Here is a 21133-nt window from a genome sequence, read left to right as displayed (position 1 = left end):
CCCTCAAGGATAAGGCGGTGAGCGCACCTAAGGTGGTGAAGGCCTTAATCCATCCGGCCAAGCCCTCTAGCGATACTGTCGCGGCGGCCCTGGCTCAGCCTGTGGAGGCTACACCAGTGGCGGCGACCTCGGGGCTCAGAGTCTCCCTGCCACCTCGGAGGGAGTCCTCTTTTGTGCCCATCGATAGGACCCCCGTGAAACCCCCGGCGGAAAAAGGGGGGGCAGGGCGTCGTCGTAGATTCGGCCTCAACCTCAGAGGAAGAGCTGATTGAGGTCTTAAGCCACGGCCTTGGCGTGGAAGAAGACCGGCCCGTCGGGATGGATCCCGACGCAGGTGACGACGGCATCGTCGAGGGTGCCGACGGGGCTCCTGATCGCCCGTCGGATTCCCCTCTGCCAGTGCCGCAAGACAACTCGGCGGCCATTTTGTTGGCTATACAGTCCTTATGTTCAGAGATAAGGATGAGACTACCGTTGCCGACGGAGGAACCTCTCCCGTCGGGGGATCCTGAACCGGGACCTTCTGGTGCTCCCCCGCCCAAGAAAAGGATTCACCCTCTACCTTCTTTTCAGCCGTCGCGCCCCGTCCAGCCCTCCTCCCCATCCACCCGAGGGGATGATACGGGGACTGACACGGCAGCGACGGGTACGGACGACGAGGTATACGACGAGGATCTACCGTCGTCACCTCCCACCAGGGTTTCTCCGCCCGACGAGATTGGATCGTTCCACTCCATGATTGCCAGGGCATCTGAGCTTTTCCAACTCTGCCCGGAGGAGAAGAAAAAGGAAGGATTCCTTTATCAACGGCGCGAGGCCAAGAGGAAGACGGTCCTCGCGGTGCCTCTACTGGACGACATTTGGGATGAGGGCCTCGCCCTCCTCAAGAACCCTTCCACGACGCCAGCTAGAAGAGACCGGTACGAGAGGAAGTACCGGGTCCCGGACGCGGCCCCCCTGTGCCTCCGGGCACAGCCTACCCCGGACTCCGTCGTCTCCGCGGCGGCCAGGAAGAAAGCGGGGGGGGGGGGTGCGGCCTCCACATCGACTTCCCCACCGGACGGCGAGGGAAAGAAATTGGACGCTATGATGGGACGCAGGGTCATCTCGTCTGCAGCGACGACGATTAAAGCGGCCAACGCCTTGGCTATCGTGGCCCGCTACGACAGGGAGCTATGGTACAAACTGGCTCCCCTGCTGGACTTCCTACCGGACGACAAGAGGGCGGAGATCCTACAGGAAGGCGAGGTGGCCTCGGACCACGCCATCACTATTGCGGCGGACATCGCCGACACTTAGGCGGCGTGGATGGCTTAAGGCTACGGACTTCCGTCAAGACGTACAGACCAGAGTCCTGGACATGCCGTTCGATGGGAACAACCTGCTTGGGAAAACAGTGGACGATTCCCTTCAGGCCATTAAAACGGACACTGAGACGGCCCGGGCCCTTGGGGTTCTGCAGCAATGACGGACGCCCTTTCGGAGCAGCGGAGGCAAGGGCGCCTCCAAATGTTCCGGCGGCGGTTTCTCCACCTACCGTCAAGCGGCCCGCTTGTCGTCTCAGGAGGCCTACAGAGGACGAGGCAAGTCTGGCGGACTCCGCCGTCGTCGCCGAGGAGGTCAAGGCGGCAAAGCCTCGTCGAAACAGGATTGAACCGGCCGTGGGGTCGGGCCCCCACCGAAGCACCCCGGTGGGAGGCCGGCTGGCGAGCTTCGTCAGCGTGTGGGAGTCCATCTCCACCGACCGTTGGGTGCTGGACGCCTTAGCCCGGGGCCACGCGCTCGAGTTTCAAAGAAGGTGCCCGTGCGTCCCCCCCCCGTGGCCAGGAAAGAGCTTCACGCCCCTCAGCTTCTCCTGGAGGTAAAGGCGATGCTCAGGAAGGGCGTCATCGAACTCGTCCCAAAGAGGCTTCGGGGCTCCGGAGTTTACTCGAGATACTTCCTCGTGAAGAAGAAGACGGGAGGATGGCGCCCCATCCTAGACCTGCGACGTCTGAACAAGTTCATCAAGGCGCAGAAGTTTCGGATGGTCACCCTCCAGCACGTCCTGGGGCAGCTGGAGGAAGGAGACTTCCTGTCGTCGTTGGATTTGGAGGATGCCTACTTCCACATTCCCATCCTAAAGGGGCACCGAAAATTCCTCAGGTTTGTGGTCCAAGGGCGTCACTACCAGTTCAAAGCCCTCCCCTTCGGACTACGGTCGGCACCCAGGGTATTCACCAAGTGCCTTGCACCGGTGGCGGCGCAGCTGCGCCGCGAGGGGATCCACGTCTACCCCTACCTGGACGACTGGCTCATCCGAGCCAAGACGAGGGAGCTCGCCGTGGAGCACACGGCAAGGACCGTCCAACTTCTCACGGACCTGGGATTCTCCGTGAACTACGCCAAGTCCCACCTGGTACCCGCGCAAAACGCACTGTTTCTGGGAGCGAAGCTCGACACAGTGTCCCTTCTGGCCTCCCCGTCGGAGGAAAGGACCAGGTCCATCCTGGGCAAGGTACAGCGGATGTTGGTTTCCGACGCGGCCAAGGTGAGGTCCATCAAGTCCCTCCTCGGAATGATGTCTTCTTGCATCTACCTCATTCCCATGTGCAGGCTCCGGATGCGCCCGTTGCAGGAGTTTCTGGACGCGCGCTGGATCCAAACGACGGGCGGCTTCGAGGAGAGGATCACACTCGACGAGAGTTTCCGCCGAGCGGTCCGGTGGTGGGGCACCCGCGCGCATCTGACAGCGGGCATGGACTTCCAGACCCCAGACCACCAGGAGACAGTGACCACGGATGCCTCCCTGGAAGGGTGGGGAGCGCACTCCGGAAATCTGCACGCGAGAGGCCTCTGGCTCCCGACGGAGAAGTCCCTCCATATCAACGTCCTGGAGCTCCGTGCAGTGTTCTGGGCCCTCAGGTCCTTCCTTCCGTCCCTCAAGGGCAAGGTGGTGAGGATCTTCACCGACAACACCACCACCATGTTTTACATCAGGAAACAGGGCGGAACCAGGTCCCCAGCACTGTCCAAGGAGGCGCAGGACCTGTGGCATTGGCCAGTCGCCCAAAGGATGTTTCTGGTGCCGTTTCATCTGGCAGGGATAAAAAACACCATCGCCGACTCACTCAGCAGGGAGCTGCGCTCGTGCCATGAGTGGGAACTACGGCAGGATCTAGTGGATCGCCTCTTCCGACGGTGGGGCACACCCCAGATCGACCTGTTCGCGACGGCGACGAACTCCAAGTGCCGGAGGTTCGCCAGCAGGTTTCCCCAGGCGAGGAGCATGGGCGATGCTTTCTCGTTCCCCTGGGAGGGCCTGTTCCTCTACGCGTTCCCTCCTTTGCCACTGCTAATTCGGCTCGTCAACCAGCTCAAGAGGTCACGGTGCAGGATGATCCTCGTCGCACCTGCGTGGCCGAGGCAGATATGGTTCCCGGACCTTCTGGACTTGTCAGCGTCCCCGCCAATCAAGCTGCCGGTGGACGCGGATCTACTCTCCAGGGAAGGAGGCGCCATCCTCCACCACGACCCGAAATCGCTGAACTTGCAGGCCTGGCTCCTGCAGCGCTAGAGTTTGGAGGATACGACATACCGGCCGACTGCAGAGAGGTTCTTGCAAAGGCCAGGGCATCCTCGACTCTTAAATGCTACGGACACAAATGGAAGAGGTTCTCTGTCTGGTGCCACGCACAGAAGATTAACCCTCTACGGATTACGGCTCCCCAGGTACTGCCGTACCTGCTGACGCTGGCCAAAGCTGGACTGGCACACGCGTCCATCAAGATTCATCTTGCTGCGATCTCCCGATACACCAGAACCACGGGCCGGTCGTCCCTGTGGTCTCATCGTCTGGTGAAAGAGTTCATGAAGGGACTGTTCAGATCGTTCCCGCCGGTGAAGGCGCCGGCCCCGGCGTGGGAGCTCAACGTGGTGCTGACCAAGCTCATGGGACCTCCGTTCGAGCCTCTGCACTCGGCCCCGTTGAAGTTTCTGTCGTGGAAAACAGCGTTTCTTGTGGCCATCACATCCGCACGACGGGTGGGAGAGATCCAGGCCCTTTCCTGCAAGGCCCCGTACTTGACTTTTCACGACACGAGGGTAGTGCTCAGGACGCACCCCTCCTTCATGCCCAAGGTACCGTCGGACTTCCATCTCAACGAACCCTTGGTGTTGCCTGTGTTCTTCCCGTCGCCTTCGTCGCCGGCTGAGAGGACTTTGCACTCGCTGGATGTGGCTAGAGCGCTGAAGTTCTACGTGGACCGCACGAAGTGTTTTCGGAAGACGTCACAACTCTTTGAACTTTGGACCTGTCAATCAGGGGAAGGCTCTCTCGAAGGCTTCCATTTCCAGATGGCTCTCCGGCTGTATCATGTACTGTCATCGGTTGGCAAACCGACCGCTGCCTGGCCGTCCGAGAGCCCATTCCACCAGAGCGATCGCAGCTACCACGGCGTTCCTTTCTGGTGTGCCCCTGCTGGACATATGTAGGGCTGCTACGTGGAGGTCGACGCACACCTTCACGAGATTCTACTGCGTCAATCGGGATTCCAGGGAGGAGTCCAGGGTCGGCCAAGCAGTGCTGCGCAACCTGTTCGCCTGAGGTGAGCCTGGTGAGGAGGTAAGATGCTTAATGTTGAGTTTGATGTAATGCTTAATGTTGAGCCTTTGCCACCTCCCGTGGTTGTGCATGTGTGTACTGCTATGTATTCTTTATTCATGAGCATGTGAATCCATGCCAGACCCCATGCTGGAGAAGGAACAAGTTACTTACCTGTAACTGTTGTTCTCCAGCATGGGTCTGGCATGGATTCACATGCGAACCCTCCCGCCTACCCCTCTGCGGCTCTTCACTTGGTCATACTGCCACTTCACGTGCTTCCAAATCTGAAGATGGCTGCCAGAGGCGGTGCTTAGGTAGAGGGCGGTCATTGGCTGTGGTCAGTATGACGCAGAGACCAGTGATTGGTTATTACTACGAAAGACAGATCAGAAACGAAACTGATACTGGTTTTTTCTTTACCGAGGATTCCCAGCCTGACGACGGGGAATATTCATGAGCATGTGAATCCATGCCAGACCCATGCTGGAGAACAGTTACAGGTAAGTAACTTGTTCCTTATCAACAACCTCGAAGACTCCTTAGACTCCCTTGATTGTTTCGAAGGCTCCTTCGATGACGTTGATTGCCTTGAAGATTCCTTCGATAGCATTCATTGCGCCTTCGAAAACCTCGAAGAATGCCTTGATAACATCGAAGGTAACGGCCACGACTTCGACGCCATCAACGCTTCTGTCAACGTCGACACCAATTACAGGGGTGAAACCTATTCCTGAGAAAGTATTTCACCCAGAAAGCAGACATCATTTTTTCCAAGCTGTCATCTATATATGGTGAAATGTCTTCAGGAAATGCGGAGAATGAAGAAGAGGAACCTGAAGTTTAATCAGCAGGGGTAAAATATGGTGCAAGGGAGGTCCCTGCGGAATTAATTGATCCTCAATCAAAAATGCAAGACCTGTATGAATGTTTCGAGTCTGCAAGTGGACTTGATACTTCCCCTGAATACGAATTTGAAAAACCAGATCCAGCGGAACATGCTGATTTGGGCTATAGAAAACTTATGAACAAAGTAACAGTTTATGGGATGGGGAAGGAACTCCCCTGTATACCAGGATGATGATATGACAGATATTTTGTCAGGAGGTCCTCACCCAGATCCCATACTTCCCTTTTATATTGCCCTGCAAAGTAGAGTAAATGCTGCTTGGGAAAAACCTGAATCCATTCCAGCAGTAAATAAAAAATGTGGCAAAATGCAGACTTTGTAACTCTGATCCAGAGTATTTGAGTAAGCATCCATCTCCTGAGAGCCTGGTAGTTCAGGCAGCCACATCAACAAAAAATGCTGCATACCCTACAATTCCCCCCTGATAGGGATGACAAAAAGATCGATGCATGGTCAAAAAAGGTTTACATCAGGGAGCATGGCTCTAAAATCCACAAATGTATCTTGCACTCTGGCGAGATTCACTTGTACTCTGTGGGACTGCATGTCAGCGGCAGCTCAACACATCCCGGAAGGAGAGGAACGTGATGGTTTCCTGTCCATAATTAAGGATGGCAAGGAGGCTTCGGGAGAATGTCTTCAAGCAGGTTTGGACACTGCTGACAGTATCAGCAGGTCCATGGCGTCTAGCGCAGTGCTACGCAGATTTGCATGGCTAAGGAAGTCTGGTTTCGCACCAGATGTTCAATCTAGACTTCTTAATATGCCATTTGACGCTCGAGGTTGTTTGGCAGCAAGGGGGATAAAAGTTTGGAGAAGCTGCAGACCCCCAAGGCAGCGGTAAAGTCACTCAGTGCTGCTATAAGACAACCTCAGCAGCGCCCCTACACAGGTTCATCTTCCTGGAGGGGTCGTCCATTTCATTTTTACTCCTCATTTGGGAGAGGAAGGGGACAGGCCAGTCAAAGAGGGCAAAGGAAATTTCGTCGGGGTCGAGGAAGAGGTGCTAGATCTGCCCCAGCAGCGGCATCTGTCCCTTCAGCCGCTGCTGGAGCTGCCGCAAAACCACTCTGAGGTTTTGACTCACAAGACCCAAGTGGGAGGCAGGATCTCACAGCATCTGAAAGAATGGCGAGGCATTACTTCTGATGCTTGGGCGCTGGAAACAGTATTCCAAGGTTATTGCCTTTGCCTTCCCTTTCTAAAGAAACCTCACCGGAATACAACTCTACCAAAAATCCAGACCCGCTCCTGTTGCAGGAAGCTTTTACCCTGCTACAGAAAGGTGCAATAGAACATGTACCAGTAGCGGAAAGGAACAAGGGTTGGTATTGCCCCATATTTCCTCATTCCAAAGGAGGACTGCGGACTGAGACCCATCTTGGACTTGAGAAACTTAAACAAGTTCCTCAGGAAGGACAAGTTCAAGATGGTTACTCTTTCTCAGATCCTTCACGCTCTCCAAATTCAAGACCGATTGGCATCATTGGACCTTCAGGATGCTTACTTTCATGTGCCAATCCATCTCAAGCACAGAAAGTACCTGAGGTTCGCGATTGGCAATTCTCACTATCACTTTCGAGTTCTGCCATTCGGGTTGACCTCCGCCCCAAGAGTTTTCACCAAGTTGATGGCGCTAGTGGCAGCGAGTCTCAGAAGAGGGGGATTCAGGTCTACCCCTGTTTGGAAGACTGGATGATCCGGGCACGTTCCCCAGAACAAGCCCGGGACCATCTATCCAAAACTTGCCACTTCCTTCACAAACTAGGGTTTTCTCTGAATTTAAAAAAGTCAAACATGATATCATCACAGAAACTCCAGTTCGTAGGAACAGTCTTGGATACTTGTTCGGGCAAAGCCTCGCCTCCCGAAGAGAGTTCACCACATTCTGCAGATGGTAACAAAATTGCAGAATGCCCAGTATCTTCCGGGCTTCGACTTTCTCAGGTTGCTCGGTCTCATGGCATCCTGCATTTTTCTGGTGCCAGAGGCCAGATTGAGAATGAGATCTCTTCAATTTTCTCTCAGGACTCAATGGTCCCAGTTCTCAGGGGAAATGTCGGATCTTTTACAAGTTCCAACCAGGTTGGCACAGGATCTACAATGGTGGACTTGCGAACAGCACATCCTCAGAGGGGAATCTTTTTGGCAACCATGGCCAGAGATAACAGTAGTGACGGACGCCTCCCTTACGGGATGGGGAGCTCACTCCATCGGAGTCCAAACTACATATCAAACTATTGGAGCTGAGGGCAATCAGACTAGCACAGAAGGCCTTCCTGCCAGCTGTACGGGGAAAGTATGTCCTGATAATGATGGACAACAGTGGCCATGTACATCTTTGACATGTAATGTCCACAGCTGTGTACTTCTAAAAGTTTTTCGGCAGAGTTTTTCGGCAGAGTGCATCCTGCTTCGATGACGTCCGGTCGATGTCCCTCGAAGACCTCCGTCGAGGGTGACGTCACCGGATGTTATAAATAGGATGTATGGCGCCCGTAGCCTGTTTTTTTTCTCCATTACGTGCGACATGCACATATCCAATGCTTGCTTGACTGCACCTAGTCTTTAGGGAACGTAAGCTGCAATAGCATAGGAAATTCTCCAGAGGGGCAGACTGGGAGGGCGATATGGAATACGTTGGAGCAACATCCGGTCGAAAGAATGTTACCAGTTGGTAAGTAACTTGAGGTGGTGTAGGGTCACTACCACTGTGCAGAGAGGCAATGCAGCTCTGGTTCTGGGCAATACAAGAAGGGATCGCTCTATCTGCCATTCACCTAGCAGGAGAGCAAAATATAGCGGCGGACGTTCTGAGCAGGCAGAGCAGTCTCCCACGAGTGGGAGTTAGCTCAGGAAGTCCTTCTGGAGATCTTCACCCTTTGGGGGAACCCCTCAAGTGGATCTGTTTGCGACCAGTGTCAACAGGAAAAGTGAACTGTTTTGCTCAAGCGAATTTCCCCCCGAGAGGAGCTCTAGGAGACGCATTCATAGTGGACTGGGAGTTTCCACTGCTATACGCGTTTCCTCCAGTCCCTGTGATCCCTCAAGTAATCAGGAGGTTGAGGAAGTTCAGGAAAACCATGATCCCAATTACCCCAGATTGGGCCAGGAGAATGTGGTACCCGGACCTTCTAGACATGTCCATCTGCCCTCCAATACGTCTTCCAAAAAGAGAGGATCTTCTCTCGCAAGAGGGAGGTCACCGTTCTCCATCCAGATGTCAACATACTCAACCTTCACACATGGCTTCTGAGAGGTTGAGATACAAGGATTGGGACCTTCCGGATGATGTTATGGAGAGCTTGCTTTCGGCCAGAAGGCCAGCAACAAAATCTTTGTACCGGTGTCGTTGGAACAAGTTCAGTAACTGGTGCAGGGATAAGAATGTGGATCCCTTTGAATGTGATATTCCAATAGTGTTATCTTTTCTGTTACATTTAGCTAATCTCAGGCTCAAGGTTAGGACGATAAAAGGATACGTAGCAGCGCTATCTATCTTCAAGCACTCGTCTGAAGAAAAATCTTACTTTAAGATACCTTTTTAATACAATTTCTAAAAGGTTTAACAATTGTTTTTCCACCAATACCTTTTCAAGTTTTTGTGTGGGATTTAAATTTGGCACTGAAATTTCTGACATGTGCACCTTTGAGCCTTTACATTCTTGCCCGTTAAGGCTTCTTACTCTAAAAACTATACTTCTAATTGCATTGACTTCAGCCTGCAGAGTAAGTGAGTTGCAGGCACTTTCAAGTGGTCCTCCTCACCATCTTTCATAAAGATAAAGTTGTCCTTCGAGTCAAGCCCTCTTTTCTGCCAAAAATAGTTTGACTTTCACCTGTCAGAAAATAATTCTACCTACGTTCAAAGATGTGGAATACGTTGGAGGAACATCCAGTCAAAAGAACGTTACCAGTTGGTAAGTAACTTGTTCATCAATTACAAAACATATGAATATATGTCATTGATTAGAATCACAAACTACATATACATTATATAGGTGTTCTATGTTTGGTTTAAACGTATCTGATGACCCCTCCTGGGCCCAACCTATTTTTGATCATTCTAATCATCTTAATTGGCGCTGTTTTGGGAGTGTGACACAAGGGAATTCTATTGGTTGGCAATTTGTTCACTAACCTTGGACATTTTTACAAGACCTCAAGATATGAGATGTATGGTGGGGGAGAGAAGTCCATGGTCTGTTAAAGTAACTCCTTGCCATTCACAAGCGAGGAAGCCTATCCTTTCCTTTGTATTTGGCCTTCTGTATCATCTAGTGTCTGTATACTAAGGAGTTCAGCAAGCGTCTGATCTGTGTTTGGCTCATAATGAATAGCCAGTGTTCTCAGTGTCTTAATCCTGTGCTAGAGGACCGTGTTGGAGAATTAAATTCTTCCTATTTATTGAAATTCTAGTTAATTCTAACCATGTTTTCTTTGTGACCTCTTGAGACGCCCATCATCTATTCTGTGGAATGTTTTGGCGTTATCTCCTTTGTGTTCTTAATTTAATTAAACTTGGGGCAGGGAGTGGGGGGGGGTTTTACTGTTTCGCATCCTGGGAATTCTTTCCTCTTGTTTGTGCCCACCCACTAATCCCTTCCTGGCGTTCTGACCTTTGCGACCTCTGTGAACTACTGTCCGGGCAGCTTCAAATACTTCTAAGATACATGTGTCTTTATAAATTCAGCATCTTGGATTCTAATCCTTTGATGAATTTTGGCCTACTGTGTCCTCTGTGTTAGGAAAATGGCTGTACTTCTGCACTCTTACCTCCATGTTGGCCTCTTATATTCGCGTCTGTATTGCATTCACCTAGTACATCTTCCAGTCGTTGGTTTTGTGTACTCTGCATGTGTACCTACCTATAATTTCCTCCACCCTATCAGTGTAGAGTCCCTCTCTTGGTGTGCTGGAACCTGCCTTGCTTCTATGCTATTTACAACACACTGCTTTCTACTCCCTAGCTTATATCCCTGCTAGTGTTACACAGCCTAACTAATTCTTTATGGCAGATATCTATGCACTAATCGTTTGTTTTATGGCTTCTGCCTCAGCTTGTATCGTTTCTCACCCGGGATGCTCAATCGGCGGTTCAGCCTTTTTGTACTCCCCTCTAGAGTAACAAGTAGGAGCAGAAGTTGGTGCTGGCACATTTATCTGCAACATTACAAACGTTTAACCCAGCCTATCGTTATGTTTGGATTACCCATTTCAGTAGCATCTAACCTGGGATAAGAGTTCTCCTGTATCTGATGGTTAATAGCCCCTGATACTCCATATTGATGGAGCTGTTGCTCTGCTTGTGGGCATTCCGAAAATGTACACTTGGGCCTCCAAAATAAACTTTTGAATGGATTGTGTCCTCCCACTTACTCCTCATCTTTTATGTATCGCAGCTTGCTTTGGTTTCTTTTTCATAGGTTCAAGCGTAATGCAGCATCGAGTCATGGCCTCCGTAGCATCCCTCGCTCTGATGTAGACACTGGTATATGAAGCATGCACGATGAGTTCTCGGTTCTGCTTTTTCAGCACGCTAGCCTGCTTCAGGGCTATCACCTCAGCAAACTTTCGACTACGTTTTCACTTGATTTCAAGTCTATTTGATATCCATTCGGCATGTCTACACCGAAGACTGGATTCAAGCAGTGTGCCGATGGTGGGGCAAACATTTCCATTACGGACCCACACCATGTCTGTGCCGTTTGGGGATTGGCCGCAAGGTGGACTGTGGCTTGTGTCAATCCATGACGGTCAAAGGAAGGGGAAATTTGAAGCAGGTACGACCTCCCTCAAATAGCCATCCCAAAAGAAAATCGTCCTCAATCGCTAGATATATTCCCCCAAAAAAGTCAAACGCTGCAGAAGCCCGAGATTGAGATCACATTTGTCTTCTCACAAAAAGAGCAAGAAGTGAGGTCACAGATCCTATTCTTCTTCCTCCTCTCCTGATAGTCTTTCCCTAAAAAATCTTCGACTCCTGCAGAATGGGAAGATTCCGCTTAAAATTGCTTGACAGTTTTCAGAGACAGGAGAGTGCCCCTCTCGGAGTCAAGGAAATCAAGCCACCCATCTGCGTCTAAAAAGACGAGTAGGGAGTCTCTCATATCTCCTTCCTGTGCACCCAAGAGCCTGGGAAGAAAGGCTCTACAATGCAAGTCTCCAACCCAGGCCTCCCTATCGCTGATACCTACACCAGTGTTTCTGCCAGACACTCAAACATCCTCTGTCATTCCCTCGCCAGACCTATGGACCCTGCGCATGGTCTAAGCCCTCTTTCTCCTCCTCTCCTATTAATGGTTGTACGCGGTGGGAGGTCCTTCTGGCCTTCTTACACTCCTCAAAGACCATCATTATTGTTTACTTGAATGGCACTGTCGTGGTCCAGGGGCCTCGGCCCAATCTCCTCCCTTTTTAATAGGAGTCTACCGCAATTTATCAACTTCCTACCTTTTGCTGCTTCTACCAGCACCTCGCTGGCTCCTCTGCACCTCCTTTCTCCGCTGCCCATCTGGCACCTGCCTCCTACGCCACCTCCTATCACCTCTGCCCACCACCTCTTCACCACTTCTGCTGGTTTTACCTCTAGCCTGTACACCACCCCAGAGGTCTTTCAAATGTGGCAGCCTGTTCCATGTTGCCACACAACGCTCGCTCTGCGGTCAAACATTCCCCTGACATCTGTCACCTCCTCTAAGAACTTGACTTGGATGTCCTCGATCTCACTGAGACATGGTTCACAGCCAGCTGGTTTGGTCACTTCTCCCTGATGGCTACAAGATGGTTTCCGAGCCCAGAACCAACTGACTCGGAGTAGCACTGATCTTTCCAGAGTGGATCCCTGCTTCTGTCATTCCTACGCAGGCCGCCTCCTCCTTTGAATGCCTGGTCTGCAGGCTTTGTCTCGGTCTGACTGGCCACTATCTACAGGCCACCTAGCCAGGTTGCCCTCTTCCTCTGTGCTGACCTCTCCTCGCCTCTACCTCAACTTCTCTGAGACCTCAACATCCACCTGGATGCTTCTAGTCTGTCCTCTGGGCTTTTCCGCAACCTCTGCGACAGGCTGTCTCTCCATTCTTCCCTATGGTCTGACACTGTGCCGGACATACCTTGGATGTTCTCTTCTCCTCAGACATCACCCCCCTCTCACCACTCCTAACCACGTTCTTGCCTCTCACTTGAAACTCTGTCCCTCAGGTAAAGCCCACCCCAGCACTGCCACCTACCTTTGTGGTCTTTTGGCCCATGAAGTGCAGCAGTGGATGCCTTTGCCTCTACTTTCTCTGCTCCTTCCACGTCTGTGGTGGACTCGCACCCTGACACAGCCCTCTAATCTGCATCTCTTTATCTCCAACACTCAGGACATTCTTGGACGGTCATGAGAATCCGACTGAATCCTACCTCCAAGTGCAACTCTTGGTATGACTCCAAACTTGTTGTCAAACGCAAGTGCAGGGTGTCTGAGATGAAGTGGGGGGCTTCGGGCACATCCTCTGACAAACTTGCCTGCCACCTGCTTCAAAGGCAATGCCGACACTGTCCTGTCGAAGAGGAGCCCACAGTCAAGCTTGCGTCGTTGTGGCCTACAACAACATGGCCACACTTTTTTTTTTTTTTTTTTTAATCTGCAAGGAACTGCTCAATCCTGCTGCAGTCTCCACCTCCCCTGTTCCTCCCAGGCACTCTGTACGGCTCTGGCCTCTCATTTCACCACTAAAACTCAGGACATCCTGTCCTGTCTCCTCTTCCTCAGCCCCCCTTTATCCACCTCTCCCGTCTGACAACACCTGACAAGGTTTGTAGACCTGTCCGTTCTATGAAAGTGTCATCCAAACAGATGCCCCCCTGCTCCTCCAGAAGCTTCAAGGACCATATTGACACCCTTGCTCCATCCTTGTCCGATTTCTGTAATCACTTTTGCCACTGGAACTTACTTTCTCCAGCATAGGGTCTGGCATGGATTCACATGCTCATGAATATTCCCCGTCGTCAGGCTGGGAATCCTCGGTAAAGAAAAAACCAGTATCAGTTTCGTTTCTGATCTCTTTCGTAATAGTAACCAATCGCTGATCTCTGCGTCATACTGACCACAGCCAATGACTGCCCTCTACCTAAGCCCCGCCTCTGGCAGCCATCTTCAGATTTTTACCGCACGTTCAAGTGTTGGGATCCTCGTGCTATTGCTCTCGAGCGTTAGTGCTATTTTTTCACGTTTTTTTCTCAAAAACTTCGATTTTTCGGTCAAAAAGAGCCTCAAGCTCCACCGTTTCTTCATCCGATCAACGGGGACCCGTGTCGGATTAGTCTACGCCCCTCAAGGGTGAAGATTTCGTCGAGCCACGCTTTTGGGGGACTCCAGAGGTTTCTCAGGCCCATCTCGGACATGGCCCAGGAGAAGGGAAGCTCGACGCCCGGAAAGCTGTTCAGGGTCTGCCCTGGATGCCAGCTTCAAAATGTCTTTAAGGAGGACGAACACTCCCTTTGTCTTTACTGCCTACATGAGGACAAGACGCACGTGGAGAAGGACTGTGCGTTTTGCGGCAATATGTCGGAGCGGACCATGAAGGACCGCCATCAACGTCTCGCCAACTGGCTGGAAGGGAAGAGCCCGTCAGGCGAGAAGAAGAAATCCGAGCGGTCTTCTAAGACCTTTGAGGACGCCCCGGCTACGGGGGTCCAACACAAGGCCAAGCACCGCGAGTCCGCTGGCACCGGGAGCGCCGAACGGTCGGGCTCTACGGGCGCCAGGCAGGGCGCATCCTCCCCGGCACCATCAACCACGAGCCAACGGTCTGGTTTGGGTACGAGGAAGGCCGAGCACCCGGCGAAGCTCCTGGAGATGCCCCGGTCGAGCTCGAAGGCCCCATCGGAGGGAGAGCGAGGCAGTGTCCCTACCCCCCAAGGAGAAGGCGGTGAGTGCACCTAAGGTGGTGAAAACCTTAATCCATCTGGCCAAGGCCTCTATCGAGACAGTCGCGGCGCCCCTGGCTCAGCCTGTGGAGGCTACACCAGTGGTGGCGACCTCAGGGCTCAGAGTCTCCCTGCCACCGCGGAGGGAGTCCTCTTTTATGCCCATCGACAGGACACCCGTGAAACCTCCGACGGAGAAGAAAAAGGGGCGGGCAGGAGGTTGTCGTGGATTCGGCCTCAACCTCTGAGGAAGAGCTGATCGAGGTCTTAAGCCACGGCGTTGGCGTGGAAGAAGACCAGCCCGTCGGGAGGGATCCCGATGTAGGAGACGACAATAACGTCGAGGGTGCCGACGGGGCCCCTGACTGCCCGTCGGACTCCCCTCAACCAGCGCCGCAAGACAAATCGGTGGCCATTTTGTTGGCTATACAGTCCTTATGCTTGGAGATAAGGACGAGACTGCCGTTACCACCAGCGGAGGAACCGCTCCCGACGGGGGACCCGGAGCCCGGCCCTTCTGGGAGCCCTCCCCCTAAGAGAAGAAGGATTCATCCTCCACCTCCTTTTCAGCCATCGCGCCCTGTTCAGCCCTCCTCCCCGTCCACGACTCGTGGGGATGATACGGGGACTGACACGGCCGTGACGGGTAGGGACGACGAGGTTTACGAGGATCTGCCGTCGTCACCTCCCACCCGGGCTTCCCCGCCCGACGAGATTGGATCGTTTCACTCCATGATCGCCAGGGCATCCGAGCTCTTCCAGCTCTGCCCGGAAGAGGAGAAGGAAGGTTTCCTTTATCAACGGCGCGAGGCCAAGAGGAAGACGGTCCTCTCCGTGAGTCTACTGGACGATATTTGGGATGAGGGCCTCGCCCTCCTCAAGAACCCATCCACGACGCCGGCTAGAAGGGATCGGTACGAGAAGAAGTACCGGGTCCCGGTACTTGTTCCTTCTCCTCGAGCACTCCCATGTGCACCCACTCCTTAAGAAACCGCCTGCTGATCCTACCTGTATGGCAAGCTATCACTCTATCTCCACCCCTTTCCTCGGCAGACTCATGGCAAAGCTGCCCATCACCCAGCTTACTCTCCACACTGAATCTGTTAGTTGTCTCCATGACCATCAGTCTGGCTTCAGAGCTGCCAGAGGCACAAACTTCTCCCCTGAAAACCTGTGAAGATCTGCTCTCTAACCTTCATTCCAGCATTCCTTCTGTCCTCATCCTGCTTGACCTTTCCTCTGCTTTTGACAGTCAACCACACCATCCTGATCAGTCGACTCAGTGAGAACCTGGGCATCATGGATCCGCCATGAAGTGGTTGCCTCCTTCCTCCTGGACTGTCCCTTCCAGGTCCAACTGAATTCCTTTCTCTCTGCCACCTCTCTCCACCTGTGGTATTCCCCAGGGCTGCTCTCACCCTGGTTTTTCAATCTCTGCTTGGCCCCTTTGGCCCACCTGATCTCTACCTTCTCTAATTTTCAGTGTTATGCAGATGACGCTCAGCTCTCCTTCAGGCTCCCCGCATGCTGCTTTCTTCTCTCGCTCATCTGTATAGCTGCGATTCAGGATTGGTGCGCCTCCAATGATCTCTGCCTTAATGCCTGTAAGACGGAGATCATCTCATTGGAACCCCTGCGCCTGCTTTCCCTCTCTCACTGCCCTCCTCCTTTGCCTCTCTCACTGCCCTCCTCCTTTGCCTTCCTGTGAGGCTAAAAACATATCTTTGACTCCACACTCTCCTTCTCACCTCAACTCTCGGACCTCGCCAAGATGTCCTACTCCGAGCTTCACCTCAAAGGTACTCTTCCCTTTCTCACCTTCTCCCAGACGTTCACTGTCTTCAGAGCCCTGGTTGTCTCTAGGCTGGACTACTGCAACAACCTCTTTATCATCCTTCTGCTACTCTCCGCAACTAATCCATAACAGGAATATGAGACTTTTCCTTGGCCTCAAGCTCAGGCACTGTATCTCGCAGCCCTGAAATCTCACCACTGGCTCCTGGTGGCGGCAAGGATCAATTTCAAGACCCTTTGCTTTGTCCACAAGGCGTTCTGGGGCCGGGGCCCGCACTACATCCAACTCTTCCAAAATACCTTCCTTCTCGAGTCCTTCGCTCAGCTACCTCAAACTCTCCAAGGGTCAGACGCTTCTCCAGGCAGAGTGTGGGGGGCGGGTTTAGATGGCTCTCTCCTCTGCCTCACTCTGGAATGACCTCTCAAACTTGAGCCGGACCACCTGAAGTTCTGGAGGCAGCTCAAATGTTCTTCTCTGCTTTCTCTCTCCCCCTTCCCCTGCTGACCTACCGATCTGCCGCTCTGACTGGTTGCTTGGCTACCCTCCGTCTCTCTGGTACCAGGCTCTTTCTTGATCAGTCACCCCGCTACTGCCTCTGGGCCTACCACACACGTAGGAGCTATAACCGCTACAGTGCTGTGCCTCCTTGCACTTAACCAGAGCTGCTGTGTGCTCATTCATTAAAGCTGTTCAGTACGTCTCCTGAACCATCGAGGCACATAAAGAAATTGAAACCATCGAAGCATTAAACAGTCTGCTCATTCACTGACCGATTCTGTGACGTGATCGAGACCCCCAGCGTCTTTGAGGCCATCGGGCCTTCTGTGCCTTCGAAGACTTTAAAACCTGCAGTTGACTCGACAAAGTCTTACAAACCCCCCCCCCCCCCCAACCAGATTTCTTAAAGTTTATGGGTTCCATCTTTGAGAATGATGAAGAGGAAACCAAGCTCCATTTGGGTATGAGTTTGGAACACCCAATTTCCCAGAGTAGCTCGTCTTCAGATTCTAAAATTCAAAATCTGGTAGACACTGAGACCAGCAATTGGGAGCTTCTCCTGAAACTGTCTTTGGCTGGGTACACTGATCCTCTCACTAATAAGTTAAATTTATGAATATCTAGGGTGGTCGAAACCTGCTGAGTTTGTGGAACCTGATGACTTACTGATATTTTAGATAGTGGTCCAGTAAAGGAAGCTGTACTGCTGCTTTAAGAATAATGGAAAATTGCATGAAGCCAGACTCAATACCTCCTTTTAATAGGCTGTTGACTAAGTACAGAACAACTTCTGTAGACCCTCACTCCCTCAGTAGGCATCCTACACCAGAGATCCTGAGGGTTCAGGCGGCAACAGTATCTTCTAAATTCACAGCTTACCCCTCAACCTCTGCTGACGAGGACCATAAGGTGGTTTATTAATTGGGAAAGAGTATTTTCAGTGCAGAAAGCATGGCACTGAAATCTGCCAATGCTACAAGTGCCTTAGTGAAGTACACACACACACACTACCTCCGGGGTATAGCTGACCTTGCAGCAGACAGAATACCGTAGGGAGAGTAAAGGGATTTATTGATTTGTTTTTAAAACCTAATCTAAGACTGTGGTTTTTGGTGTGGAAAAAATCTCGTTCATTCTCAAGCCTTACACAGATTCTTTCGACTCATGTATACAATTCAAATTCGATTTTAAGAGCAATACAAAATATTCAGTTGCAGCAAACAAAATCTTTCTGAGAAAATGCTATTTTCATGTGTTCTGTGAGTCGAGCAAACAATTGGGTTGGCTATACCCCCAGTGAAGAGTGTAATGCAAATCATGTTTGTCCTGATTATCTCTCGAATTTAAAAATCGTTGTCACTTTATATTTAGCATCTTTTCATTAGCGTCTATAACTTTACTGCCTCACCCCCAAAAGTAGTTTATTTTTCCCAAATCTTGGTACTGTTTTTTTTGTATTGCTTGCTTTCGTATTGTTTGCTTTTATTTTAGATTTTTCTCTTGTACAATGATCTATTTTCAGATTTAGCTGGTTCACATGTTAACCTAGGACTGTAATAAGTGATGTATTTTGATGCCTCGGGCAGTGGCTATTATTGCAGCAAAGATTTGCAGTGTACCAAGCCATTTTCTTTTTTTTTTCTCAATACTTAATATCCAGGATCATCAAAACAAAATGTATTCGTGTGATTGCTCATGCACCTGTTGTGGCTTTATTGATGCTTTTTGACATTGCCTCAGCCTATAGTTAGCGTATTGCCTGTAGGTCCGCTAAATACAGTTGGTAAGTGTTTTATATACTAAAAATCCATAGTGGTGGTTTGCAACTAGTCTCTTGCATCATAACTGCCCGGATTTCTGTCTCGTGTATTTCCCCTTGTAAAGCTTTTAGTTTCTCTTAAAGACGGGTACACATGGTAGGTTTGGAATTGATAAGTGTACATATTGCTTTCAGAGCACATCTCTACTGTCAATAATTCAGATTTGTCTCAAATGCTCACCAGTCGTTTTACGTGCTAGCTTAGAATACTAGTGCTAGGAGTAACGATTCATTAAACCACGTACAAATCCCACCTTGATTTGCTTTGTCTCCGATTTCCTGCTGCCTCCAGTCTGTTGTAGTACGACAGCCAGGATTGCGAACGTAGGGGGAGGGAACATCGTCCACAGCAGGCATGCTGATATCAAAGGGAATGTGCTTATGGTCATAGAATTTAGCATTCATTGGTTGTCTGAAGAAATGCATTGCAGGAGTGGATTGGACAAGGAGCTGCGTCAATTTGGTACCCGTCTCCAAGGCACTGATGATGCTGCCTTCACAGGCAGCCGAACGTCACGGCTCCATCACCCAGTGGGGTGTGGGCTTTTTCTGCTTCCAGTCTGACTCCTTGTTGCATTCTGTTATTTGCTTCAAACTGAATTTCTGTACCTGTTTAATGCTAAATGCTAACAGCATGATATTTTGCAACCATTTAGGTGAATACAAGAAGGACGAACTCCTGGAAGCTGCTAGGTGAGTGCTGCTTTGAATACATCGCGTTTGGTCGGCGGGAACAGGGGTTTGGTGGAACTGCGATGGGCTGCCAATTGTAATATGCCGTCACTGTTATGGTTTTAAGCCGCCACATACGTACATGCAAGGGGGCGTCTGCATTTTCTCCTGTTTAAGCTGTTTGTAGAAGAACCTGGATTCTAGTGACATCGCATGCCAATATGGTGGTTTGGGGGTTAACATTTCATGGCTGTTTAAGTGCAGTTTCTATCTTTCCATTTCTCTTTGCGTTGAAATCCTAACTGTACCAACGCACGTTTTCCAAGGGGAGGCCACAACAGAGTTCAAGGGAATAGTCTTACAAAGCTTTTTGCATACCTGAAGTCCTCATTAGACTCTTTTCAAATAATTGCGCGCTGGCCTTTTCGGTGTCCTAGTTCAAATCTTAGTTGCCGCTAGTGCCATCCCATAGTAGCTAGCTTTGCTCGCAACGCATTGAGCACATGCGAGTACCTACTGTAAATTCAGACACGGCTCTGTGCACAGGGAGAAGTGCCTGTAGTGGGGGAGGGTAAAACGGCGGAGGATGGGGATTATTTAAAGGTACAGACTCCATTTAACCAGTCCAGTATCCATAGCAGCGTGCTTTGAGAAAAGAACATGTTCGTAGTACCCGTTACACAGCAAATATGTAGTGCTTAATTTGCAGACGGGCCGTGTTACACGAACTTTGAACTGGCGCAAGTGCAGTTTGTTTACTGTAGTGCTAATCGTCACGGTATTTGCTTCAACGCAAAAAAAACCCAATACTAACTAGTAGACTTTTCGCGTACACCATTTCCATAAAATGTATCAGTTTTTTTCCCTCAATGCCATTCATTGTCCCCCTCAGGAGCGGGAATGAAGAGAAGCTCATGGCTTTACTAACACCTTTGAATGTGAACTGTCATGCGAGTGACGGACGAAAGGTGAGTATTTTGGCACTTGCATGCTGTACATTTTCACAAAGCTGGGAAGCACGGTTTGTGGCTTAAACACATTTATGAACATTTAAAGTGCCTCTTAATGAAATGCATATTCACTATATAAAAATTGGCTCGATGTGGTTTGGAGGTCGGCCAAAGTTGATTTTCATTTTTTCTTTTGCTGCATATTTTTTGCAGAGAATGTGTACGACAGGATTTTTCTAATTTATTTAATTTTGTATGGTTATATAAGAGCATTAAACATTGCATGGTAAAATCAATCAAATTACTGTATGACAATAGAATTCAATAGTTCAACACAATTGCGAAAAACGGTTAAAAAAAAAAAACGAAAATGTTCCATTACAATGACCAATAAAGTTCAGTACTTCATCTGTTCACATCCAAAGTGCATAATTCTTAAGACCATTATTACTTAAAACTAGAACTAATCGTAAGGCAACCTAACTTTCATATACAACGAATTAAAATAAGTTAAAATTAGCCCAGCCCTGAAATGATCTAATTGGGTTCAAAGAATTAAAAAAATCCAACTACTGCAAGTACAGTCGAGGTTGTGCGTCCCGTCAAAAAAAGCAAAACTACTTCCTCTACCTAAAATAAACAGATTCTGAAACTGTGTAAAAAAGATCTGCTTTTCCCTAGTAATGTATTGCACAAAATCAATGTTCCAACGTGTCACACTTTGGCCCTGGACATTGCAAAATCTACAATTAGTAGAGGCTAATTGCAGCATACCATATCTAACTAAGATTTCTTTTGTTAAAAGCAGATTCCATCTAAATCTTAAGAGACGTTTAAGGAAGACATGGTATCAACAGTAAAACACACAAGTGGCCACAGTGTGTTTATTGAACTTCAATTGGGTTTGAAAGCCGCCTATCTAATCCTAAATCTAAAGATGGGAGCAATCTACGACCATCTAATAACTCAGTCCTAGTGGTGTCTTGTCAATATA

At 50.3% G+C, this 21133-nt stretch overlaps 1 protein-coding gene across 3 annotated transcripts in view; it reads left to right on the top strand.

Annotated features, from left to right (window-relative positions):
• The window catches only part of TNKS (tankyrase), a 2071987-nt gene that overhangs the window by 322162 nt on the left and 1728692 nt on the right, over positions 1–21133 (top strand). For all 3 annotated transcript variants that reach the window (XM_069626094.1, XM_069626093.1, XM_069626092.1), the window contains 2 exons: positions 19174–19210; positions 20082–20157. In XM_069626094.1, the coding sequence (XP_069482195.1) occupies positions 19174–19210; positions 20082–20157 (113 nt within the window). The remainder of the gene's footprint in view (positions 1–19173; positions 19211–20081; positions 20158–21133) is intronic.

Source organism: Ambystoma mexicanum, chromosome 6p (genome assembly GCF_040938575.1).
Source record: "Ambystoma mexicanum isolate Mex_15411 chromosome 6p, UKY_AmexF1_1, whole genome shotgun sequence".
Classification (NCBI taxonomy): Eukaryota; Metazoa; Chordata; class Amphibia; order Caudata; family Ambystomatidae; genus Ambystoma; species Ambystoma mexicanum.
The sequence above is the reverse complement of the archived record's forward strand: the minus strand, read 5'-3'. Positions and strand labels throughout refer to the sequence as shown.